The sequence below is a fragment of the Arvicola amphibius genome, chromosome 5, assembly GCF_903992535.2.
Source record: "Arvicola amphibius chromosome 5, mArvAmp1.2, whole genome shotgun sequence".
In the NCBI taxonomy this organism is placed as follows: domain Eukaryota; kingdom Metazoa; phylum Chordata; class Mammalia; order Rodentia; family Cricetidae; genus Arvicola; species Arvicola amphibius.
Window position 1 is genome coordinate 83,660,774 of NC_052051.1, and position 27,302 is coordinate 83,688,075.

At 45.6% G+C, this 27,302-nt stretch overlaps 1 protein-coding gene across 1 annotated transcript; it reads right to left on the reverse strand.

Moving 5' to 3' along the window:
• Window positions 1-710: 710 nt before the first annotated feature.
• Window positions 711-26,826, reverse strand: Arhgap1 (Rho GTPase activating protein 1). The gene is made up of 12 exons (XM_038329879.1): window positions 26,692-26,826; window positions 26,386-26,481; window positions 10,297-10,384; window positions 5,496-5,627; window positions 5,224-5,310; window positions 4,975-5,073; window positions 4,031-4,138; window positions 3,869-3,945; window positions 3,604-3,681; window positions 2,741-2,869; window positions 2,427-2,530; window positions 711-2,297 (listed from the first exon to the last, which is right to left on the reverse strand). Exons 1-12 carry the CDS (start codon window positions 26,822-26,824, stop codon window positions 2,109-2,111), a joined length of 1,320 nt encoding a protein of 439 aa, XP_038185807.1. The 5' UTR covers window positions 26,825-26,826; the 3' UTR covers window positions 711-2,108.
• Between the last annotated feature and the right edge of the window lie 476 nt (window positions 26,827-27,302).

Below are 27,302 nucleotides of genomic sequence, written 5' to 3' on the forward strand. Positions count from 1 at the left end.
CCTGATATGTATGGATGCATATGTAGAATGTGTGGAGCCCACAGAGGCCAGAAGAAAAATTGGAGCTGCTGAGTCCCTGCTGGAAGAGCACCAGGTGCTCTTACCTGCTCTCTCGAGCTCCCAGCCCTTATTTCATCAGAGCAGCTGTTGCCACATGCATGAGACCTTCAACACAATAGAGAGGCGGCTGCAAAGGTGAAGTATTTACTGCGCAAGTCTGACAAGCTGAGCTTGTCCTCGGGACCTACGTAAAAGGGGGGAGGCAAAAACAATTCGCACAATGAAAAGACGAGGGCTGGGGTCTTTTGAAAGGAAGTAGGCAGGGGCCATAGATCTTCACTGGGAAAGCTACACCTGCTCACTCTCCACTGCATATAATTCTGTCCCAGTTGCATGTGATATTGGAAGGCACTAGACTTATATAGTTGAAGACTGACTGGAGGAGGGACCCCATCTCTACAGTTCCCCATATTGGGGTGAGTCCCCTGTGATAGAGCTGCTTGGGGTCCCCATGCTCACGGAAGTATGCCACTGGACTGGAATCAGAATCATTTTTTAGACTTTCATTGTTCACATTTCCCCAAGAAAACTATGACAGACAAAATTAAGATGGACTAGGGAGGGGACTTCCCGAGGCCCTCTTTCTCAGTCATAACACACTTCCCACGTGGTTCTGAACTTCAGGGCCTTACTTCCTAAACAGCCAGATGGGCATTTCCATTCTCATTTTTATTGAAATACAAAAAGTGCAGACGGTGAAATACATGATTGGGGCCAAGAAAATCACGGTAAATGTGAACACTGGATTCACAGTAAGAGCGCCCCCAGCTACACACTGACAGGGCAGGTACAGGGCTAGAGAGGTCCCAAAGGCCCCTCAGTAAATGGAGTGCAGCAACACTTGATACAAAGAGGTGGGCGGGGCCAGGCGTGAGGCCGGGATAGACAGAGCAGCACTTCAGGCACCGGAGACCTGACACACGGTTCTCATCTCAAGATGCTCAGTGCAGGTCCCCAATACCCAGGGCCATCTCTGGAGCTGGCCTGCCTGGCAGCACAGGCAGGGCAGGCTCACTGCAGGTACTTGCCCATCACTAGGCGTGGGATGAAAGCAGCCAGTCATCACTGGGGCTCAGGGTTTCTGAGAGACAACGGCCCTGTAGCCACCACACTCCCTCAATCTTCCTGGCAGGGTGATTTATTAGGAAAACCCCTGCCCCTCTTAGGGGCTTCTGAGCTCCTTGCCCTCCAAGAGTACCCAGGCAGGAAGTAAGAGCCACCAGGGATCCTGGAGCACTGGTGCTTGGTCGCGACATGGACCAGAAAGACCCAACACAAGCACTGGGGATCTGCACACATGAGAGAGCACGGAGGAGCAGGGCTGTGCTGCTGATACACCTGCCGCTAAGGCTCTCCCAGGAGTGGAGAGGACCATTTCAGCAGATGTTCCGAGTCTCAGTCCTGTTATCCAAGACGGCAGGTGTGGCAGAAATGGGGGAACAGGACACACTGGGAGCAGTAGCACTTGGGAGGAGCAGACCCAGGAGGCAGGAGGGACAAGCCAACTCTGGTCTTGTCATCCCTACCGGTAGGAAGGACAGCATAGGGAACTTGCACCCAGGCCAACATTCACTTCTAAAAAGCACAGCAACTGACCAGAAAGGGAGGTGCCCAGCAGAGCCAGCTCAAGCCAAGGAGCTCAGCTGGCCCATTTCCTAACAAGCAGGAAAGAGAGGACCAGCCCCATACCAGCACAGCCGGCAGTGATTTAGTCTTCTACAGTTGCCAGGGAAACAGGCAGGAAAAAGAAAAGGGTTACTGAGGTTCGGTCCTAGAGGCGCCAAGCCCAGTTCTGGAAAGCCCAGCAACCAAAGAGGCAGTGAGAGGTATAAGGCAAAGAAAATGTCTGAGGATAACAGAGGCCTCCAGGGCTGGTGAGGTGGGCCGGACAGTGGGAGAGGAGGGGCTGCCCAGTTAGTGAGCGCCAACTTCCATCTCCCAGGGCTTCGGGTCCCCTTCCTAGGCAGGAACCCTGGACTCCAATAAGGTTAATACCAGGAGGACAAGTCCAACTGGGGCTGCCAGAGAAGGGGCTGGTGGGGGTGCACTCAGACCCCCTGGGCGTCTGTGCTGGGGAACAACTCCCCTTGATGATCCAGGAGGAACTTAGTGAAGGTGTTGATGGGATTAATGGCCTTGAGGGTGATAGCAGCGTCCTTGGCCCACAGCAGATTAGGGCCAAAGACCACAGCCAGGTTAGTGTTGGTCATCTTGTTCTGGTCACAATGGGCAGATATCTGTGGAAGGAAATGGGGCTACAACTAGAATCTAGGGCCCTGCCTCTTACTCCCAACAACCATATCCAAGCATCCAAGCAGTGACCCCCCCACACACACACCAGGTGAGCAGCAGGGGCCAGAGCTTACCTGTACCAGGAAGGCAGTCAGGAAACGCAGCACCTGGTAGTTCTCCTCTGGCAGGCTGTGGAGAGCCTGCTGTGTGGCCTCCACTCGCTGGCTTTCATCAATGTCTGTGAAGAGGGCAGCTCCAGATTACAGGGCACAGGGCTAGCTCAGGAAACCCTGGTGTGAGACTAGTGGGGAACCCAATGGGACTTCTGAGAGCTGCTTACGCCCCGGAGCCTGCAGGGGACGGTGGGTATGGCCATACACACTCCCTGAGCTCAATTCCATCTCTGGCAGAGGATTTGCATAGCTAGGGAGGAAAAGAGAGAACTCACTGAGGAAGCCCACAACGTGGGGGTAGAGGTCAAAGGTCAGCAAGGGCTCAGGAAGCTCCCGAAGGAAGGTCTTGAGGATGACTGCCGGCAAGTGCAGCTCGTTGTAGTGGTCAAAGTCCACCGGCAGCCCTGCATGCGGAAGAAAGGATGAGAGAACACCAGGCCAGTCCAGAGGCCAGCAAGCCCCTTACTTTGTCCTTTTGTCTGCTGCACAAGCTCCTTTCCCAGGACCCCCTATTGCATCTGCCCTTTGCTTCCTTTTTCGGGTTTTTTTGTTTGTTTTCTTTTTTTCCTTTTTTGTTTGTTTGTTTTGTTTGTTTTTCGAGACAGGGTTTCTCTGTGTAGCCTTGGAGTCTGCCCTGGAACTTGCTCTGTAGACCAGGCTGGCCTTGAACTCACAGAGACCTGACTGCCTCTGCCTCCTAGAATTAAAGGTGTGCGCCACCACTGCCCAGTTCTTTTCTTCCTCTTAACAAGAGTATACAGACTCAGACCATCTGCAGAGCATGAGGACACTGGAAAACATGACAATTATTCCTTGCCCCTTTGCCTCTAAATGACCTTGAACCCAAGGCTGCAGTTCCGGAAAGTGAGGCAGAAGCAGGACCTTCGGCCACACCAAAGGACATGGAAATTCTGGCAAGAAGAGAATCTGGGACCTTGCTTATGGCCCATCACAGTTACAACACCTCTCTCTCTCTCTCTCTCTCTCTCTCTCTCTCTCTCTCTCTCTCTCTCTCTCTCTCTCTCTCTCTCTCTCCCCTTGCTTACAGCCCAGCAGTTACAACACGTCCCATTCTCTCCCCCCACCCTGTCACTGTGCACATACACTCTGGACAAGCTCTAGGGTCTGGCCCACTTACCCATGTTGTATTTCTGCTGCACTTCCCGTACAACCTGGGTGTTGGCCGACCTCCGAAAGATGCCCTCTGTGGTGAGAGCTGGGGAACAAGGGGCTGGTGAGTCTCCGAGCTCTAGGTGACAGATCACTTCCTTGCCTGATCATTCTTGGAATTCAAAGAAGGGTCACTGGGAGTGTGCTTTCTATGCTCTGCTCAGACTTTCTCAAGGGCAGCCAGGGAAGAGAGTGGCTTGGAAGGCACTAGCCCAGGGCTCCACAGCACTCACCATGAGCCTGCAAGTAGGCAACTGTCTCCCTGAGCACAATGGGAATGGGCTCCTGGTCTGGGTTTTTCTCCTGGAGGCTGTGGGAGCAAAGGGGTGAACTGGGACTCTGCGTGCTGGTCCAGCCCCCGTCAGCCCCAGCCTGCCCAACTTCAGCATACTCACTGCTGCAGTGAGACCCCAAACTGCTGGTTTGGCAGCGGGGGGCGTGGTGGCATGGGCTTGGGAGCTGTCGCAGGGCTCTTCTGGGTGGATTTGAGGAAGTCATCATACCTAGGAGAGTAGATGGAACAAGGGTCAGGCCCTCTGGTTCTGTAGTTTTATAGTCAACTCTATTAAGCATTTACTGTGTGATTTTATTTTCTTTTCCTTTCCTCCCCTCCCTCCGTCTCCTCTTCCTTTCCTTTCTTTCTTTTTCTGAGACACAGTTTCTCTGTGTAACAGTCCTGGCTGTCCTGGAACTTGCTCTTGTAGACCAGCTGGCTTCAAACTCACAGAGATCCTCCTGCATCTGCCTCCTGAGTGCTGGGATAAAGGTGTGCGCTGCCACCGCCTGGCGCTACTGTGTGATCTTCCATGGATTATACCATAAATCCTCAAAACAGCTCCACTGATGTGGGATTCCCCTCTGTATGCTATGAATATGTTTTATTGCTATTGGCTGATGAGTAAAGCTGTTTCAGCCAATGGCTTAGCAGAGTAAAGCCAGGCGGACAATTTAACAGAGATAGAGAGAGTAGGTGGAGTCAAGGCGAGGTCGAGTAACTACTGAAGGACAGTCTCTGGAACTTTACCACAGCCTTGTTGCAGTACACAGATTAATAGAAATGGATTAATTTAAGATATAAAAGTTAGCCAGGAATATGCCTAAGCCATTAGCCAAAACAGCTTTATTCATCAACCAATAAAGCAACACATATACAGAAGGACTTCCCACACCACCCCACTTAATGTAACACACTTTAAAGAAATTCAGTCAAAGGCTTGTGAGAGAAATGGGGCTTGATTTGGCTCTATCTACTTTCTCTGGATCTTGACATTGCCTTCCTCACTCCCCTAGGTTCTCCAGGGTCCACACGCGAGCACACCCCCACACCCCGATGTCTTACTTGAGCACTTGGCGAGGGATCCCCAGCTGCTCCAGCTTCACATGCTCACTCAGCTCGCTCAGGTAATTCACATAGAAGATCTTCCGGCCAAACTTGAAACTGGAGGCAATGGGAAGGATCTGGGTCAGGCTGGACCCATGGTGGGCCTTGGCTTTTCCCTGCAGACATGCACCTGGTCTGCACCACCCCAAGCTGGCCACCCTGGGCATCTGCTTCATGTGTGAGGGTGCACACCGGTGGCCTGCTCACCTGATGAGGGGCTTGAAAAGGATAAGCAAGGTTTTGATGAACATGGTCGGGTGCACGATATACAGGGCCTTGATGTTTTTCTTGTACCTGCAGGACAGGTGGAAAGGCTGGGAATGGGTGGAGTGAGGGGCAGGGTTGTTAGGGACCCTGCCTGTACTGACACGGAATAAGCTCCTGACCAGAACAACCCAGAACAACCCAGAACCCAGACAGCTGTCAGCCCAGAACCGCCCACACTAGGCTCTGGAGCCCACCCCCATGTCCCAACCCACTTGCGATCAAATTCCCGGTAGGCATCCCGTAGCCAGCTGAGAGAGGGCTTGTTGTCGCTGGTCAAGCCGTGGTGCAGGTACAGCAGTGTGTAGTCACTCTCCACATACTGGTCCAGTGTGTGCTTCAAGTACCTTCAAGAGAAGGGCCAGGGCTGGGGGCAGCTCCTTGGTGGAGTCACAGGTTCAACTCCCAACATCATACACACATAAAAATCCTGCTCAGATCTGTCCTTGCACAACAGAAACCAGTACCTGCATCACGGCTTCCTTCCCCACAGACCCTCCCTGCTGTCATTTGCCTGTGTAATCCACAGTCTCTCCTCTCCTGGAAGAAGGCAGAGGGTCGGAGCAGGACCTAATGGAGAAGTAAGTATGCAAACAGCGCTCATTTTGACAGCAAAATCGGTAGACCTGAGGGCCAAGCTGGGCGGTGTATTCCGCAGTTAAAAGGGTTTGACATACTTTTCTCAGGATTGCCCTGAGTCAGTAACAAGGACAGTCACTGGTTATTGGTAAAAGCTTTTAATGTTTGCCAAACACTTCCAATACATTACCTAATTCTTCCCACATTACAACGGAAGTTCAGTCAACCCTGTTTTACTAATGACGGCAATCCGCAGAGGTCAGGTGCTTGGCCAAGGTTTTAGTTTGTGGCACAGCGGTGAAGCGGCCAATGCCAAGACTGCACTTCTGCCACCTACAGAATCTGTGATCTATGGTACAGTCTATAAATTACTGTGTCCATGAAAGGACGACAGGATGGCCAGAAGGTCAGCTGTTCCAATCCGTAGTCTTTTGATGGACCACAAAGCCAGACACACACACACTGAACACATTGGAAATTTGGAAGTAACAAACAACAGGGAGCTGGAGAGATGGCTCAGCAGTTAAGAGCACTGGCTGCTCTTCCGGAGGACATGAGTTCAATTCCCACAACCACAGGTGGCTCACAACCATCTGTAATAAGATCTGGTGCCCTCTTCTGGCCTATAGACATACAGACAGAACACTGTATACATAATAAATGAATCTTATAAAAAGATGGCATTTTGCATGAGGAGAATAGCAAAGATTACAGCAGACACGTTCAGCCATGGATGCACGCTGTGACCTTCAGAGTGCAATGAAGCTGTGCCCATCAGAAGCTGGGCAAAGCATGTTCAAGAATATTTCCTGGGCTGGAGAGATGGCTTAGTGGTTAAGAGCATTGCCTGTTCTTCCAAAGGTCCTAAGTTCAACTCCCAGCAACCACATAGTGGGTTACAACCTCCTGTAATGAGATCTGGTGCCCTCTTCTGGCCTGCAGGCCAGGCAGACCACTGTAGACTTAATAAATAAATACATCTTTAAAAAAAAAAAAGAATATTTCCTAAGGAAACAGAGGGGAGTAGGAGACTGTTCATTCCAGAGTTTTATTAGGGAAAAAATAACAACTGAGCAGTCAGCAAACTGTCCAATATCAGGAGATTGGCTAAAGAAATCATGGGACATCTATAAATAGACCATCTCACGGGATGCTTCTGCAGACAGGACTAATCTGTGAAGTTAGGCATCAGAACAGCAGTCATGCTGGAGGCAGACACTGGAAAAGCAAACTGGAGACCTGAGGCAGGGCGAGGCACTGATAGGTATGGAGTTTCTGTTTTGCTTTGTTTTTAGGTTTTTTGAAACAAGGTCCCACTCTGTAGCTCAGGCTGGCCTGAAACTCAAGTACTCCTTCATAAGCCCCCCAAGAGCTATAACTGCAGACATGCATCATTGAATTCACCAGAAACTGAGTGTAGTGTATGTAGCTCCAGATACTCAAGCTGAGGCAAATAGATCACTTAAGCCTAGGTGTTTACAGTCAGCTTGGCCAACAAAATGAGAGCTGGCTTAAAAGAAAAAAAAAGTAGTACACGATTGGTTTACTTTTTTATATGCATATTATATGTAAATAACATGGTTTTGAGGGTTTCACTGTATAACCCAGTCTGCCTGGAACCAGGCTGACCTGGAACTTACTGAGATCAACCTCTCTCTGCTTTCCAAGTGCTGGAACTAAAGCACTCACTACCACGTCCAGCTAAACAATACGGTTTTGGGTGTGAGGGTTTGTTTGTTTGTTTGTTTGTTTGTTTGTAGACAGGGTTTCTCTGTCACCCTGGCTGTCTGAGAACTTACTCAATAGACTGGGCTGGCCTCGAACTCAGAGGTCTTCCCACCTCTGCCTCCCAAGTGATGGGATTAAAGGCGTGTACCGCCACTGTCTGGGCTAAAAAACAAAAGGACATCAAAGGATGTCTTTTTTTAAAAAATATTTATTTATTTTATTATGTATACAATTTCTGTCTGCATGTATGCCTGTAGTCCAGAAGAGGGCACCAGACCTCATTACAGATGGTTGTGAGCCACCATGTGGTTGCTGGGAATTGAACTCAGGACCTTTGGAAGAGCAGGTAATGCTCTTAACCACTGAGCCATCTCTCCAGCCCCAAAGGATGTCTTTGAGGAATGTTTTATACCCAGAAGATGAAAGAATCATCAAAAACATCAAATTGGATATAGAGTTCTGAATGGAGAAGAAACTATAAAGTGGATGTAGCAGCAGGCAATGGCTTTCTTTCCGGGCGACAGGTCTGTGAGAATTCATTGTTTTATAGGGGTGCTTTTTTCTGCATAACAACTTACATATTTTTAACCTCTCAATATTGTAATACTCTAAAAATATATATGATGAAATTTCATTATTACCCACAAGAACTCTGTGAGGACACAGAGAACTCAGAGTTTATATAGACCTCAGTGAGAACTGCCTCCAAGCACCCAGCTAGTTAAAAGTCAGAGCTCAAATTTAACTGGTCTTATTCCAAGCTTCAAGCATTTTTCCACTTCAACCCCCTAGATCTGGGTGGGGAGTGGGGAAAAGCCAAGTCTGATGTAATCTGACCGAAAACAGGACAGACAGAACTAGTGGAACCACGAGGAGTCTGATCTCAGGAGGGACTGGGACCAAATGGTGTGCATGTGCACGAGTGACTGCGGCAGGGGAGGAGGACCTGCAACAGCAAACTGCCCAGGACTCTGAGCACAAGGAAGATCCAAGACAGACACAGCTCTCTCAGTAACTGCCCTAGAAACTAGGTGCTCTCCTCTCCCTGGACCCACTGCCTAGCCACAGTCTGCTATTTGTACATCAATGTAACAAAAAAGCTAGCGTGGGGGTTTGTGACTCAGCCTCTTTGGGTGAGCTGTACGGTGAATACTCCGAGTTGGACACGTGGTATGTCGCCAACAAGACTGCTGCTCATATAAGGAGCTGTGGAAAGAGAGGTCACTACAAGGAATGAGCCTCTCAGCAGAGGCCAGCAGAAACTCCACACTCAGGCCCCAGGCCTGTCCCTGAGACCACTACAACCCTGCATGAGCACAATACTCAGGACCTTAAGGAGCTGCTGTGGGGAGTGTACACGTTTCACATTTTAGAGCGCACTCTAAACTGGTCAGGAAAAAATACAAAATGGTCACTCTGAGCAAACTGAGGGCAATTTCTGCTCTGCTTTCTTGGAATACCCCACATCTCTTGACAGCACATTGGTCCCTGCTATGGACCCAGTGCTGGCGCAATAGTTAAAGGCCAGATAAGAGTCTGCCACAGTTAGCCAGTGTAGTGGTTTGAATGAGAATGGCCCCTATGGGTTCATATATTTGAATGCTTAAGTCCCCCAGGAAGTGTTTGAGGAAGATCAGAAGGGCTAGGAGGTGTGTCCTTATTGGAGGAGGTGTTTCATTAGGGGTGGGCTTTGAGGCTTCAAAAGCCCATGCCAGGCCGCGTGTGTGTGTGTGTGTGTGTGTGTGTGTGTGTTTGTGGTGTGTGGGCACATGCCTGGATCTGGATGCAGCTCTCAACTACTTCTCCAGCACAGCACCATGACTGCCTGTGTGTAGCCATGCTCCCTACCATGACGACAAAAACTCTAAACCTGTAAGCGAGTCCCTAATTAAAGCCTTCTTCTCTAGGAGCTGCCTTGTCATGGAGACTTCACAGCTACACAACAGTGGCCTAGACAAGCAGCCTTTGGAGTTGTGCTAGGAGAGAGTTCATACACATTTGGTAGCAGAAGTCCCACAGGTACAGAAGCCATTAAACCAAACTTGGTACAAAGTAAGATAGTGTTATTTATGATTATAAATAGAAATGATTAAAAATCATGGTTCTGGAGAGATGGCTCAGATGTTAAGAGCACTGGCTGGATATTCTGGGAATCTGACACCCTCATCTCAATGCATATAAAATAAAATTGAATGAATTATTTTTAAAAAGAATCATGATTATGCCTAGCAGTGGTGTTGCATACCTTTAATTCAGCACTTAGGAGACAGAGACAGGGACAGGTGGATTTATAAATTCAAGGCCAGCCTGCTCTACAGAGTTAGTTCCAGGACAGTCAAGACTACACAGAGAAACCTGTCGAGAGAGAGAGAGAGAGAGAGAGAGAGAGAGAGAGAGAGAGAGAGAGAGAGAGAGAGAGAGAGAGAGAGAGAGAGAGAGAGAGAGAGAGGGAATCACGACTGTATCAGGAATACCGTCCATATTTGGAAAGCATTTGCTTTTCAAGATTATTTTCTGGTGTGCCATCTCACTCCTGTGAGGAAAGAGGCCACATACCTCATTATCATCTTTGAACGTTGAGAAAATAAAGCTCTAAGACACTTGCCAAGGTCACCGTCTTTAGACTAGAAGTTAGGTCTGACTGCTTGTCTAGCGTTCTTCCCCACAGATGGTATAAAGCAGCCCCACCTGACGCCCGAGGGTACTCACCCCAAGAGCTTGCTGTGGTCCAGCTGATGGCTGGGGGGCATCCGACAGGCGCTGAAGACAATGATCTTCCGCCCGTACTTGTCATCACCTAAGTGTGGAGGAAGATGGAGCGCAGCTGGTGAGAACTGAACCATACCAACCTAGGGCTTGTGCCAGTGACTGCAGGGGCCTGGCGGACACATGTCCATCACTCAAGGGCATGCTGGGTACAGTTACTTCAGGCGCACTGAACTGGGACACCCCTCTCCCAAATTTTAACCTTGCTTTTTAACCCAGTCATGGTGACACTTGTAAACCTACACTTTGAAGATAGAGTCAGGAGGATCAGGCTTTCAAGACCTTTCAAAACGGGCTTTCAAATTTTAATATGTTCAAGGCCAGTGTGGGCTACATGACATAGTCTCAAAAAATTAAAATAAAACAAAACAGTAGTAATAAAATCACTTTTAGGATAGATACAGTGCCTTTAAATCTAGCAGTTGAGAGGCAGAGGTGAGGAAAGAAAAACTGTGAGTCTGAGCCAGCCTGGTCTACCAAAGCAAGTTCCAAGATAGCAAGGTGTAGTGAGACCCTTTCTTTGTAAGTAAAATCACCCTGAAAGGGTAATGTCTGTGGAGACAAATACATTCAGTAAATAAATGTATGGGGATGTCACTCAGCTGACAGCATGCCTGCTCAGGTTAGCATACAGGAAGCCCTGGGTTTGATCCCTAGTATCACATAAACCAAAGGTGATAGTTACATCTGACATCCCAGCTCTCAGAGATAGAAGCAGGAAGACCAGAAGTTCAAACTTATCCTTAGCTACACTTAAGGTTAGCCTGAGATACAAGATAATCTGTGTCAGGAAAAACAAAGTATATTCACGCAATAAAAGTATGACCACAAAAAGGAAGAAAGTACTGATATATGGCACAAAACCGGCTAAGTGAGAGTGGTCTGGGACAAGGGCAGCTACCCTATGACTCTGAGAGTCTGAGGCAGTGCCACTCCACCGTGGGCCACACCCCTTGGGGTCAAAGGAGCTTTGCACAGGTGTCACAGGTCAGACATCCCGCTTACCAGATATTTATATCACAATTCATAACAACAGCAAAATCACAGTTATGAGGTAGCAATAAGAATCATTTTATGGTTGGGGTATCACCACAACATGAGAAACTATATTAAGACGGTTGAGAACCACCGGGAAGCAAATGAGTAGGTTTCAGACGCTGGGAGGCAGGGACAAAGGGAAGCACTGATAAATGGCTGCAGGAGCCCTTCCGCTCCTTCAGCCAACAGCCTTTAAGATACCAGCCCACTTGGGTGTGGTCTCTTTTGCTTTAAAAAGCAACGGTAGCCCTGTTCTTGCTCTCTTGCTTCCGGCTCCCACTTCTAGCTGCTAGACTCTGTTCCTGTTCACGCACAGGACTGTTGTCTAGGACAGTGATCTGTAAGCTTTCCCCTTAAATAAATAACCCTTTTATTAATCATAATTCCAAACTGGTGTGGGATTGTTTTGTGACTTACACCTTCATCTGTCAACAATGAAAAACGTTTGGTTTTAGAACCCCTGGCTCTACTACCCACTGCCAGCTCCAAGTGCACCTGGCTAGTCCCTCCCTCAGCCGGCCGGCCGTGGCCTGTGCATGGAGCCAGCAGTTCATTTGGATATAGAATTCTCACAAAGCGGTGGCTTTTCTTGCTGCAGATCAGCTGTGGTGCTTTATCTTATCGCATTACTCACCTCAGAGCAGCTTCCAGTCCTCCCACCACCACACACTGTGCGGAAATTCAGAAGGGTATGGGCTTTCCTGGGCACCTGCTGTTATCTTGTTATCCCTGTGCTCCTGTGGCTGTTGACAGATCAGGGCCCACTGTGGTACACACAGTTTGTGATTTCTATTAAAAACTATTTTTTGATCTAAGCATATCTTTTAGCATTTCACACTAAAATCAGATTCATACCTAAGTCATGTGACTCGAACTGCAACTCCGGGCCCAGCTGGGTTAGTTTTGTAGGTGGCCTGTGACACCTACTGGCAGGTTACAGTTATTGCACCTAATCCAGCTAATTAAATATATATCTTAAATATAGATCATAAGTTGCTAATTTAAAAGGGCAATATGTTAGACAACCTAACTGTGCAAGGTTTCAATAGCCTCTTTACTTACAGAATGTGTGAGGTATTATAAGACTTTTATGATGCCCTTTCTACATTATTAATCTTAATTCTGGGGATTAGTTCTGTCCTCAATATTTTTTCCTTAAAAAAAATCGTTTGAAATTGGGCTAAGAATGAGGCATTTTTAGAAATGGTGCAGTCTTTACAGACTGAAACCACATTTCTCAAGAAAGAGTTTAGAAATCTGAAGAAGGATACGACTTCATTTAACAGAAGATTAAGCACTCTGTAGAAGGAAACAGGTGATTTGGCACATAAAACCCAATCAATGACAGTGGGTGCTGAAACATTAGAGAGAATCTGCACTGTTGACTGTCTTAATCAGACTCTGTCAAAGGGTATGAGAGACTGACTGATAGAATGTCTCTACAGTAAGGTAATATGCATGCTATAAAGATTATGTCCAAGGATGAGATATTATCTCTACTTGACAGACTTCATACCTTGGAATCTTCAATGAGGGCATTAGAGCAAACACGGGGCAGGAATCCAGACATTACAAAAGGTAATGGTAAACAGAATTGAAAAAAATGAGGAAATTATTGAATTTGATGACCAGGAACAAAAGGTACAAAGGCAAAATTTAACCACATCGGTACATAAAAATCTCCAGAATAGCTTCCCCAGAATTCTGCCTGCCTTTCCAGTAATAACAACAGAAAAAGTACCTGGCCCCAAGTACCCTATGGTTGTCAAGTAATATACATGGGAGTCCACACATATGACTGATCTAAAAGAAATTAAACAAACAATTGTAGCTTACTGACTACATTCGTCTTTTGTTAGGGAGATTGTCAAAACCTGGGCTTTCAGTAACAAAGAAACGCCTCAAGATCAGGCTCACTTAATCTCAGCAGTCTTAGAAAGTGGACAGCAATTACTTTGGAGGTGCTTTTTTAAAGAGGTGGTGAGAATTTTAGAGCAATAAGAAAAAGCAAACGGACTTGAGATTTCCCTAGATCAAATTCTAAGCAAAGGATCTTACTCTGATCGTAAGGATCAAGCTCTTTATGATGGCCACACGTTGTCCCTATGTAGCACAGCGCTTTAAAGGCTTGGGACAGGATTCACGAACTAGGAAAGAGGTTTGAATCATATCTTAAGGTTAAACAGGGTCAGAGAGAACCTTTTAGTGACTTCTTGCAAAGATTAACTAGGGTTGTGCAAATAGGGGTAATTGACGCAGCATCTAGAAGTAAAATAATTGAATTTTTGGCTTATGATAATGCCCACATTGAGTACAAACGGATCCTTGGGCCTGTAAAGAGCAGATCAGCACCCATGGATGAATGGGTCTTGCATACAATGAATGTCAACACAATTATGGTACTGAAGCGTGGGTAGGAGAAGCAATTTCCAATGGTAGGAGAGGACATTAAAATACCAAATATTTTAATTGTGGAAGAATGGGATATCTGAGAAGGGATTGTAGACAATGGATTCCTAGGAATAATACCTCCTCTGGGAATGGCAGAAATAGGAGGACTCAGCCTTCAGGTGTATGGAGGAGGCGTGGCAAAGGCCGACATTGGACCAATGAATGAATGAATGTAGGTCAATGAATGATAGACAAGGCAACCCGATACCATCGGGAGACACCACGGGGGGCCTCTCGCAGACCCCCATGACAAATGTGGTCCAGTCATTCCCAGTTACAATGGAGAACGTGTCTCACCAAGAAAATTAAAAAATCCAATGCCTGCTGTAAAAATGCTGGTCTGCATGATGGGTTAAATGTGGAGGATAAGTCAAAAAATCCAGTACGACAGAGGAAACATGTATTTTGGCAGACTTGTATAAATGATCAAAGACCAAAGCTAAGAGTTTGTATAAATGGCACTTTTATTGAAGGCTTATTAGACACACGTGTGGATGTAAGCATCATTACTCCAGAATCTTGGCATCTGAATTGGCCTCTTCAAGAGGTAAATGTTCAGTTCCTGGGAACTGGAACCCTATCTTGGGTTGAATGCATAGGGCCAGAGAGCAAATAGGAAGACTAAGGCCATATATAGCCAATATTGCAGTGAATTTGTGAGGTCGTGACCTATCGCAGCAATGGAATACCTAGATTAACATTCCTACAGTCCCCAAAACTTATGGTTCTGAGGTAAATATTAGAAGATACTACAGACAATGGACACCAGCCATTTGGGCTGTACAAGAAGACAAAGCAATTGATAAATCTTTAGAGGTACCAACAGCCCTACCTTTTAAATGGTTAACTGAGAAACCAATATGGGTTAAGCAGTGGCCTCTAGCTGAGGGAAAAGTTAAAGGCTTTAGAACAGCTGGTACAAGAGCAATTGCTCAACATATAGATGAATCTACCAGCCCTTGGAATTCTCCTGTATTTGTTGTTAAAATGAAATCTGGAAAATGGAGAATGGTGACAGATCTCAGGGCTATCAACAAGGTTATTCAACCTATGGGTCCTCTACAATCTGGAATTCCTCTGCCTTCTCTGTTACCAAAGGGATGGCCTCTCATAGTTATTGATTTAAAGGACTGTTTCTTCACTATACCTTTACAAGAAAAGGAAAGAGAAAAGTTTGCTTTCACAGTCCCTACTTATAATAATTCTCAGCCTACTAGAAGATATCAATGGACCGTCCTCCCACGGGGAATGCTCAATAGCCCCACCCTGTGCCAATTGTCAACCAGCCATTGGAAATAATTTGTAAGCAATTTCCTAAATCTATAATCTACCATTACATGGATGACATCTTGTTATCTGATTCAAATATAGATACTTTAGAAAGAATATTTAAAGAAGAAAGTCTTGCCTAAATGGGGATTACAAAAATTGCTCCTGAAAAGATTCAAAGAAGAGATTCTATTAATACCTAGGTTACAGAACAGGTTTACAGAAAAGCAGAACACAAAAGGCACAAATTCGGAGAGACCAGTTACGGACTCTCAATGACTTTCAAAGATTATTAGGAGACATTTCCAGTCTATGACCGGCTGTCGGGATAACACCTGATCTAATAATTCATTTAAACAAAACCTTAGATGGTGATAAAGACTTGAATAGTACCGAGAATTAACAGCTGAAGCAGAAAAAGAATTGAGAATTGTTGAGGAGAAATTACAGGAGGCACATTTGGACAGGGTGAATCCAAATGTTAATTGTATTCTAGTTATATTGCCTTCCAGAATTTCTCCTACAGGAATTTTAGTACAGAGGGACAACATTATCTTAGAATGGATCTTTTTTACCACATAAACCAAGTAAAAAATAAAAACTTATGTGGAAAAAGTTTATGAATTAATTATAAAATATAAATTGAGACTTCATCAATTAGCAGGTATAGACCCAGTAGAGATTATAGTGCCTTTTACTACTGATGAAATAAAAAAGTTATGGGAAGACAATGAGCCACAGCAAAGGGCTTGTGCTAATTTTTTGGGAGAAACTAATAGAAATTATCCTAAAAGTGAAAGACTTAACCTTATCAAGAGGACTTCTTGGACTCTTCCCTGAATTGTACATGATGTACCAATAACTGGAGCCCGTATATTTTATACTGATGCAAATAAATCAGGGAAGGCAGGTTACAAATCAGAAGAATCAACTAAGGTGGAATAAAGCCCTTATAATTCTGTTCAGAAGGCAGAGTTATATGCTATTCTTATGGTACTAAGGGTTTTTAAAGAACCTCTCAATATAGTTACTGATTTGCAATATGCAGAAAGAGTTATCTTGCTGCTGAATTTATACCAGATGATACAGAATTGACTTCATTATTCATCCAGGTGCAAGACATAATCAGGAATAGGCTTTGTCTTATATACATAACACACATCCAATCCCATATGGGTCTGCCAGGTCCTCTAGCACAAGGTAATGCAGAAATTAATAAATTATTGATTGGAAGTATGTTGCAGGCCTCTGAATTTCATAAAAAACATCATGTCATTAGCAAAGGTTTAAAGAAAGAGTTTTCTATTACATGGCAACAAGCTAAGGAGATTAAAAAGGTGTCCTACTAGCCGGGCGGTGGTGGCGCACGCCTTTAATCCCAGCACTCGGGAGGCAGAGGCAGGCGGATCTCTGTGAGTTCGAGACCAGCCTGGTCTACAAGAGCTAGTTCCAGGACAGGCTCCAAAGCCACAGAGAAACCCTGTCTCGAAAAACCAGAAAAAAAAAAAAAAAAAAAAAGGTGTCCTACTTCCTCTTTCTATAATCAAATATTGTTGCCTGCAGGGAGTAACCCAAAGGACACTCAAAGGAATGAAATCTGGCAGATGGATCTGTTCCACTTTACGGAATTTGGTAAATTAAAATATGTACACCACACTTGTATTCAGGTTTTCCATGGGCAACTGCTCATGAAAAGGCTGATTCAGTAATCACACATTTATTGGAAGTTATGCCCATCATGGTATATCTGCACAAATAAGACAGAGAATGGTCCAGCATATGTAGCTAAGAAAGTGAAACGCTTTTTTTGCTTATTATAATATAAAACACATTACAGGTATACCAAATAATCCTACAGGTCAGGCAGTTATAGAAAGGTCAAATCGTACTATAAAGGATATGCTGCACAAACAGAAATGGATGGAAAATACACCCAAATAGATTGCATAATGCTTTATTAACCTTGAATTTTCTTAATGCTAATGGGAAATGAACATCAGCAGCAGAGAGGCATTGGAAAATGGAAAAAACTTCTGAATTGAATCAACCAGTATATTTCAAGGATGTCTTGACTTCACAATGGAAACCAGGAGATGTACTATGTTGGAGAAGGGGTTTCTCTCTTGTTTCCACAGGAGAAGAAAATTTATGGATACCATCAAAATTAATAAAGATTCACTTTGAAAAGGAGAAACCTATTAAAATAGAGAAATGACAGCTCATCCACAATGGCAACAACCATACAGGTGGTAAGGAAAGCCATATAGGGTTGGGGCAGGGTTCTGCTCTTATCTTTGCAACAACTCTACCTAGTTGAGATAACATCATGATGCATCTTTTTTTTTTCGGGTACAAGCTGCTGAAATGGTGCACCTTCTCATGACATTCTGGCCAGAACTCCAAATAAGAACTTTGAAAAAAAAAAAAAAAACCCATCTATCGACTGCTCAGAAATTGTTTGCAACTTTACTAGACAGTAATTTTAAAACTTAACCATCACTTTAATTTTGCAAAATCCCATTAAGAGAACATCGCCCCCATGACAGCAGTAAGCAATTCTAGAAGACGATGCCCCCATCCCAAAAAAGTTTGTCCATAGGGTTGGGAACACTGTTTAGGGGTTGCTGATTATTACTTATACTAGATAGAGGGTTGGGAAGAAAACTCTGTTTGCTCAAAAAAAAAAAAAGGGCGATAGTAATAGTGGGTAATAGAGTGAATACTTGTGAGCTATCATTCATGGATAATTTACATTGGTATGGGTTTTTATATACTGATACAATTTCAAATTATATTTCTTATTTTTGTTTACATTATTTATACACCTATGCAAAGTTATTCTGTCAGATCATATATATGTATGTTCTTATCTCTGTTTAGGACATTTTGTATATTGATACAACTTTTATATTACTCCTACCTCTGATCAAGATACTTATAGATTACTTACATTTTACATTTTGAGGTCATTGTCCTCATTTGTTGCACATTCGTTTACAGATTATTTAATATTCTGAAATGAAGTTTTACTCTCTAAGTTATACAGGTATTAATTATTATAGGTCAATAGTTGTTCATGTTTGTTGTACATACAATCAGATCAATTAGGTTCTTTAGATACATAGAGATTGTATTCTGTCTAGATAGGTAATCTTCAACCACTTCAAGGATCTGTGGAACATGGAGTTTAAATAATTTAGGGTTCTGTTGACATGAGACATGATTGCTTCTGATCTGCACCAATCTATTCCCGAGAGAATGTTGAGCACCAAAGACACTCCACTTGGAGCTTGTTTTCTTCTTGGCAAAACTGGCCTTTGGGCAAGGAACTGACAATGCCTCAACCACTGACAAGTTATATAATATCTGGAAATGGATAAGCAGGACTGCCAAATCTTGCCAAGACAGGATTAGACGGTTTTGAAAATTTTCCTGCCTCTGAAAATGGTCTGTCAATTACGCTAGACCATAGCCAAAGTTGGTTGCTTCAACATTGCAAAATGAGACTTTGGGTGATTGCTCAGGTAGCTAATTGTGTCTGTCATATACTGCTAGCTTTGAAAGCTACTTGATTGCACTTCCTGCCTCCTCAAGTAATATTATCTCCTTTCTCAGGCCTATGATTGGGTTGAAGATTAGATAGTCATAGTTACTTATGATCTAGCCAAGCCATTTCCAATTCAAGACTTAAGACTCCTTAGGACAGAATGTTTATTAAAACATTTAGCATATGTTCTTTGCTTAATATTGTTTATGCTGATTGTAATTCTAATCTTATACTTGATATCTGTTCCTAGTGTATATAGTTTTGTATTGGGTTCTCTTACTAAAAACAAAAAGGGGAGGGGCTACGGGAGCTCCTTCTGCTCCTTTAGCCAATAGCCTTTAAGATACCAGCCCACTTGGGCGTGGTCTCTTTTGCTTTAAAAAGCAGCGGTAGCCCTGCTCTCTTGCTTCTGGCTCCCACTTCTGGCTGCTAGACTCTGTTCCTGTTCGTGCACAGGACTGTTATCTAGGACAGTGATCTGTAAGTTTTCCCCTTAAATAAATAACCATTTTATTAATCATAATTCCAAACAGGTATGGGACTGTTTTGTGACTTACGCCTTCTCCAAACAGGTACATGGTTTGATGTGTATATGAATAGTGAAAGTCAGTATGATCGCTCAATGGGTTAAGGCACTTGCTGCCAAATCTGAAGACCTGTTTCATCCCACATGGTGGGACCTACATGGTAGAAAGAGAGAAATGAGTCCTCAAAGTTAAGCTTTGACCCCCATGTGTTTGTCATGGCTTGCAGTTACATGTGCATACACACACACAAAATAAACATAACCTTATTAAGAATTTTTTTAAGTGTTCTACTGGTATAGACCTGCAATCCCACCATGGGGTGCTGAGGCAAGAAGGTGACCTGAATTACAACAGATTGGAAAAAAAAAAAAGCCCCTCACATTCACCAAAAATATATCCATCAATGCCTACACTATCTTGCCAACAAAACATTCTACAACTGGTTTACCCCCCAAACCACTAAGCAACGAGGACCTAGAAAACCTATAGAGGGCCAGGCAGTGGTGGTGCAAGCCTTTAATCCCAGCACTCAGGATGCAGAGACAGCCCTGGCCTACAATTCCAGGACAGACTCCAAAGCTACAGAGAACCCTTTGTTTGTGCAAAAAACAAACAAAACAAACAAAAAAAAGGAGAAAGGAAGAAAGAAAGCAAGAAAGAAAGGAAAGAAGCAAGAAAGAAAGAAAAAAAGAAAGAAAGAAAGAAAGAAAGAAAGAAAGAAAGAAAGAAAGAAAGAAAACTTATAGAGGTTGCTTTTCAGCCAACCCAAGGCTATAGAAGAAAGTGGTCTGACTGCTAGACAGTAGGGTCAAACCACCCTAGTAATAACAATTCTGCCTAAAGACTCTTTCTGAGTTTATTATTAGAATTATTAGAATAGTTGACCACACTTGGTCCTGACTGAACTCTAGATACTCCTTTAAAAAAAAATCTTATCTTTCGGGCTGGAGAAATGGCTCTGTGATTAAGAACATTGACTGGTCCTCCACAAGACCCATGTTCAATTCCCAGTATCCACATGATAGCAACTCCAGTTCCAGGGGATCCAACACCCTCACACAGACATACATGCAAGTAAAACACCAATGTGCATAAAAATAAATAAATTTAAAAGTGTATCTTTCCCATTAGAGATATTTTGAAGACCATGGAGTTCAGGGGAGTCTGTGAAGCTGTGACAAAATCTCACCTAGGTGTTTTCTCTCAGAGGTATTTGTCCCAAACACTTAACTTGATGGCCTGGGCCCTGGCTGTCACAAAGCCAGAAAGCTCTTTAGACATGCTATTGCCCCAAATGAGACACTCGTCCAGTGTCAGCTCAATGGTGATACGGCCTGGTTTGCACGCCCCATGACCTAACCTACTTCACTTTTCCAGAGACAACAAATTGTGCTGACTTCATCCCCACTGCCTCAGAGGCCAAAGAACAGCAACACAGGAGAGTAGCTGATGACACACGCATAAATGTGGGGAGTTCGCCCTTGTGCTCCATCTCAGCAGTAAGGACTGTTCTCCAGTGGTGAGCCCCACCATCCTGCTCTGTCTATGATGGCATGGTGTGAAATACTAGTTTAAGATGTGTTACATTTGTTTATGCTGCATAATGATGCATAAGGATGCAAAGATGTGTTGCATTCTTTTATATTGCATGTGTTTAATTCTGTGAAGCTGTGTCTTTCTAAAACACTTGGTTGGTCTAATAAAGAGCCGAATGGCCAATAGCTAGGTAGGAGAGAGGGATAGGTAGAGCTGGCAAGCAGAGGGAATAAAGAGGAGCAATCAAGGCTCTGGAGTAGTAAGAGAAGGAGAAGGTAAATAAGATGGTGGGGCAGTCATCCAACCCACAAAGCCAGCCAGCCACAGGGTAAGAGGTAAAGAAAGATATATAGAATAAAGAAAAGCAAAATGTAGTTAAAGAGAAACAGGGAAATTTAAGTTACAAAAGCTGGCTGGAAACAAGCCAAGATAAGGTTAGGCATTCATAAGTAAGAATATGTCTCCGTGTATTTATTTGGGAGCTGGTTGGCAGGTCCCCAAAGAGAAAAAAAAATCAACTACAATGGAGCCCAAGGGCTGGTTCCAGTCAGAGTGTTCTGAAGCTTCTCACTCTTCTATAGGCTGAAGAAAGCAGGAGGCAGCTTCTCTATGACAGCCCATCCATAATGGTTAAATGCCCTGACCCTAGCAGACTCGCAACCTTGACAGCTCCTAGAAAATCCCTCACCCTCTTGTCTCCACCCAAAGCACAGTCTGGCTTTGTTAGGTTCAAAGGGCCTGGTCAGGGTTCAATAAAGAACTTCTTGTGCAAGTGTCTGAGGTCCAGTCCACCAAGCCCAGAAAGCTCTGTCTTGCCACTTAATCTTCCCTAGCATCCAACTCTGGAGGACCATAAACACCTACTGCCCCCAACTCTACCTTCACAGCATGGCCTTTCCCCTCAATCCCACTTATAAACAATCTGTAGACCTAGTCCTGCAAATATTCCTTAAAATGGAAGCCAGTCAGGACAGCACACACATGTAATGAGAGACCTAATGAGAGACCAGGAGTTAAACACACTCCGGGTAGGCAGAAAGATGGAGAGGTCCAGATTTATCCACTGCTACCTCTTGTGCTAGAGAATTTTCTTGCCTTTAATTCATTAACTGGCAGGAAAAACCCAATCTGGTAAGACCTCTAAACTGTATCACTAGCACTGGGAGGTGGAAGCAGGAGATCAGGAGTTCAAAGCAAGGATCAGCTACATAGTAAATTCAAGGCCAAGTTGGGCTTCATGACATCCTCTCTCAAGGGAAAAAAAATCCTTAAAATGGCTCCCAGGCCTCTGAGTCTTGGTCTCCCTTCTTGGGTTGCACCATGCAGATCTTCTTCCACAGAAGCTCTGGTAGCTTGTATGCAGGTTGTTGTATCAGACAAACCTTCCTCTGGACAGTTCTGTTCCAAACTGGCCACCTGGGGGACTCAACACACAGACAACTGTCTCCACCTCCCCCAAACAGCTAAGCTAGCTCTTCCCACAGCTCCCAGCACTCCCAGCCGTCCATCTCTGTCACCAGTCCTACTCTCCTGTGTCAGTCCATGCTCCATCTCCCAATGGCTCAGGAGCTCTGCATCAGCCCGCTCATGTCAGGCATTCAGTAAGTGCTGGTCCAGGGGTATTGATATACACCTATGATCCCAGCTACTTAGAAGACTGAGACGGGAGAGTCACTGGTATGGACCAGTTCAAGACCAGCCTGAGTAAAACAGTAAGATCCCATCTCAAGTAATAAATGTTGATAGCCCTTACAAAGACACAGGTCATATGACATGCAGTTTCATTTCTGAACTTGTGGGTTTTGGAGTTTTTTTGTTTTGTTTTGTTTTTGGTTTTTCGAGACAGGGTTTCCCTGTAGTTTTTAGAGCCTGTCCTGGAACTAGCTGTTGTAGAGCAGGCTGGCCTCAAACGCAGAGATCTGCCTGCTTCTGCCTCCCGAGTGCTGGGATTAAAGGTGGGCGCCACCACCACCTGGCTTGAATTTGTGTTTTTTTAATTAACAATTTTTATTATGTATACAGTGTTCTGTCTGCATGTATGTCTACTCGCCAGAAGAGGGCACCAGATCTCATCAGAGATGGCTGTGAGCCACCATGTGGTTGTTGGGAATTGAACTCAGGACCTCTGGAAGAGCAGTCAGTGCTCTTAACTGCTAAGCCATCTCTCCAGCCCCTCACTTCTGAACTTGTATTTGATGGTTAAGTGACAAATTAGAGTGTGTTGGGCACTGAGTTTCCTGAAGTTGGAGAAGGAATTTTTCCAAACAGAATTGTTAGCATGCATCTTATCAGCAATAGGTTTTTGGTTGTTTGTTTTGTTTTTGAGACAAGCTATCAATATGGAGCTCAGGCTGGCCTAAATCTGAAGCTCCTCTACCTCAGCTTACTGAGTGATAGAATTCAGTATTTTTGCTTGTTTGTTTTTGTTTTTGTTTTTACAAAACAGGGTCTCATTATGTAGCCCTGGCTGTCCTGGAACTATGTAGACCAGGCCGGACTTGAACTATAGAGATCCCCCTGTCTTTGCCTCCCAAGCAGTAGAATTAAAGGTGTGTGCCACTATTTCCAGCTTTGATATTTATTATAGGTATGTGCGCACCACACCTGGAGGGAGGCAGGTCTGGGTGCCACTAGTTCTCTGAACCCTGAAGTGCTAGTGTTTGGGGGGGGGGGCAGCTGCTGGTGACTCCCAGCTAAGTTCCTGCCCTCATTTACTTCCAACTGGCTCTGTTGGGGGAGGAGGGGAGAGGAGGAAAGCAGCAGAGCAGGGGGAGAGACACAGACATAGAATGCAGCCCAGCCACACAATCTGAAGTTCAGAAGTCCTGGGACTCCTGCATGAAGGGGAGCATCACCGGCCTAGTTCCATCTAAGCAGAAGGAATGCCTGGAATGCAGGTACAAGGCTGAAGTGAGAGGGGCCTGGGGAGGGCGCTGAAGTTTTTATTTGAAGCTGCTACTTCAAACAAGGCAGCCTTCATCGTCTGGAAGAGTTGAGCACCTGGCCAGGGTAGAGTCTAGAGCCCTGGAATGTAAGGTGTCAGTGAGCGGTTCAGGCTACAGGCCAGGAGCGCGTTGTCCCACCTCTCAGCTGGCCACAGAAGTGGGGTGTAGAAACCCTTCATCCATGCTTTATGAGTAACCCTAATAAACTCACTGGTTCATCAAAAAGTTACAAAGATGTGCATTTTCTCTAGAAAAGAAATTTACACCCTGGTAGCCCTGGGTGGGGGATCAAAGAGGACTACAGCTGGTTTTAAGACTGGACTGTTAGGTCCCTTTTTATTGTTTCATTTTTCCCAGTACTAAGGCTGGAACTCAGGCCTTGCACTAGGTTGAGAGCTCTACCACTGAATCATAGCCCAGTGTAAGAATGTAAGCTTCTAGGAAAGGGGGCGGATGCCCTGGCAAGTCCTCAGTGCTAACTATAAGGCTGATCTAGTAACACACACTGAAAAAAGCCAAGACAGCAAGGGGACCAAGGATCAGTCAGGAGTTGGAAGGCATGCATGGGATGAATCAGCAGCCCTAGGGCTCTAGGCCTTATCCTCTGACTCCTCAGAAATGGAAGTCCCATCACCAAGTCTGCAAGCAAGCAGGGTGGCTGCTACAGGAAGCATACCGGGACTCCCTCCCTACTCTCAGAAGGGATTAGAGAGACAGAGCCGGCCACTGGGTGCTGGGGAGAGGGTGGATGGAGTAGGAGAAGCCTGCATTCCCCAGATACCAATCAGGCTCTCTCAAGGTAGCCTGGGTGTTAGCCAGCAGCAGGAGAGCCTCTCCAGCAGGCTTTCTGGGTGCCGCTGCCCACAACCTGCAGGACAAGGACATCTAAGGTGAAGGTCGGGACTGAGAAAGTCACGGTGTATGAAGACGGTTTACATTTGTTAAATATTTTTTTCAAAGATTTATTTATTATGTCTACAACATTCTGCCTCCAAGTATGCCTGCACACCAGAAGAGGGCACCAGATCTCATTATGAGCCACCATGTGGTTTCTGGGAATTGAACTCAGGACCTCTGGAAGAGCAGCCAGTGCTCCTAACCTCTGAACCATTTCTCCAGTCCCTTGTTAAATATTTCTATTGCCAGGCATTTTGCAAGCCAGTTGACATTATGTTGGAAGCCTGAAACCAGCTGTTGTATAAACTGAAAAGGTTACAAATAATGGTCTCTTTGCCTTCTATAGAGACTAGTGTTACCAGCACAACACTGGAAAGACCCTACTGGGACCAAGTCAAATTTGACTGAGGTCCATGGCAGCTACTGAAGGGAGGGACAACCATAGGCTGTAGAGGAGTTGGGAGTATTGCCTACTCTCCCTTACACACAGGTCCTTTCTCTGAACTCTAGTTCAGACATCACCACTGGCTCTTCAAAGAAGGCTTGTCTATACTAGGAGCTTCCCGAGGCACAGCCCTTACAGCTCCCCTCTCCTGAGTTTTGGGTCTCCACCTCATCATGTCTCACATAAACTCTGCTATTTCCTGCTTCCAAAGCCAACACCAGCTCCCAGATTCCTAGGATGGAGCTGCAATTAAGCTGGTCCCACCTGCCTCCACCAAGAGTCCTTTCTGATTCATACAGCCAGAGGCCACAGCCAGGAGGGGCCAAGCACAGACAACCAGACCTGACACCTACCTGGCTGGGGCCCCTCAGGCTCGCCACATTCTGGAGAAACAAACAAACAAACAAAAAATGCTGCAAGGTGATGTTTTGTTGCAAGACAAGGGGACACCCACAGAAGTGGGGGAACAACCTCACCTGCTGTCCTCTGACTGACTACCAAGTCAGGAGGCTGTCAGGGCAGACATTAGACACCCTGACACCTTACTCAGATTCCCAGGCTCAGAACTAAGCCAGGAAGAAACTGTCTTGCTTCTGCAGGGTCAAGAGAGATCATTCAAGGGTTCCAACTCAGACCAAGGTAAGCATCAGAAACTCAGGCACCCTGGGAATGCCTTAGACATTGTGGCCTCTTCTGACCCTGACAGCAAGAGCCAGCTCACTGAGGCTCACTACTTCCCTGCTCCAGTCTCTTCTGGGGCTTGCCTTAGGACACAGGGAGCTCCCTGAAGCAGAGACCCAAAGGGCTCCTGCACCCATTCTCAGCAGGGCAGCACACCCACTAGAAACTGGACGGTTCAGGGAGTCACATGGTATTGTGCATCTTGAAAAGGCTCTGCCCATTCCAAACCCCCAGAAGGGGGTGACATTATCCGCATCTCCAGTGACTGATGGAAAAGTAGATATCAGGGATCAGGGCAAGTGAAGGGAAGACAGGATAGGAAGGACAAGGCCACTGATTTGGAGCCCACTGTGCTCTAGCTCCCAGGATGCAAGAATCACTGTACTCCTCTCAACAACAGTGTGAGAAAGGAGGTCAGAGAGCAAAACTGAATCAAACTCAACTTTCTAACTTCAAAGCTCTTAGGCCTCAATGCCTCCCACATTGTGGCAGCAGCAGGAGACCATGGACCATAGGTCAGGAAGCAGTGGTACATACCAATCAAAACCACCGTGCTCATAAGGAAGATCCATATGCTCAAGAGCAGGCCAGAGGCTAGGCACAAAATGTTCCCTTTCCTGGTGGCAAAAGAGGCTGGCTTCTCTAAGCCAGGGGCACAGAATATAAGGGAAGAAGTACCATACTGGGAATGCTTACCTGCTACTTCCACAATCTGGTGCCGGGCAATGTCATAGTATGGATCATCCCACTTCAGGTGTGTGACAGGTTCTGGAGAGCTGCTTTTAGAGTCATCTGAGGAACACGGCAAAGGCAGAATCACCCTCGGGGCTGAGTCACCCTCGGGGCTGGCCTGGCACTTTCTCCGTCTCATTCTCTCTAGCCTGCCCCCAGGGAACTTACATCCCTAGCCATGCTCTAGGACTGGTCTCCTTGGCCCAACCTTACCCACTGGAGCCTCCTCTCCTGGGTATCTACAGTTGCCTGAGACATTGTGCCACTCACCTGATTTGGGAAAGTCTGGCATTTCATCAGAAGGCCAGTTCTTCTCATCAATGGAGGCTAGCTTCAACTGGTTCAGAGCTGGGCTGGTATCATCCAAGGTCAGATCATCTTGCAGCTCTGAGAGAGGATCCATGGCTACGTCCGTTCCCTGCAGAAGAACCAGAGGAGAATCCTGGGTGTGGGAGGAAAAGTGGCGGGTTAGCTTCTGTAATTCCATCAGTGAACCCTACTGTCCCCTTCTTTTCTCTTCTGGCACCCTTGTCCCTATTCCTCAATAGTCCTAATCCTGCCAAGAGTTCCACAAAGCATGTTGCCAGAAAAGGCAGCTGGAGTAGCCGATGGCACAGCCCAGCACCTCCTTCAGGTCCTCAGCCAGATCCCACATGTCCTGTCACACGACTGACCAAGTAACGCAGCCCCAGCTGCCAAAGGGCATATCCTCGCATTCCCAACAGTTACAGGAATAGATGCTACAAGAATCCGAGGAATCCAAGAGTCTCCAAATGCCATGAAAAAGGCCAGCTGGGGCCCTGGCTAGCCCACTCCTTTCTCCAGGTCGAAGATGATAGGGTCTCAGGAGGAAAGGGTCATGACTGAGGTGTGCAGTTTGG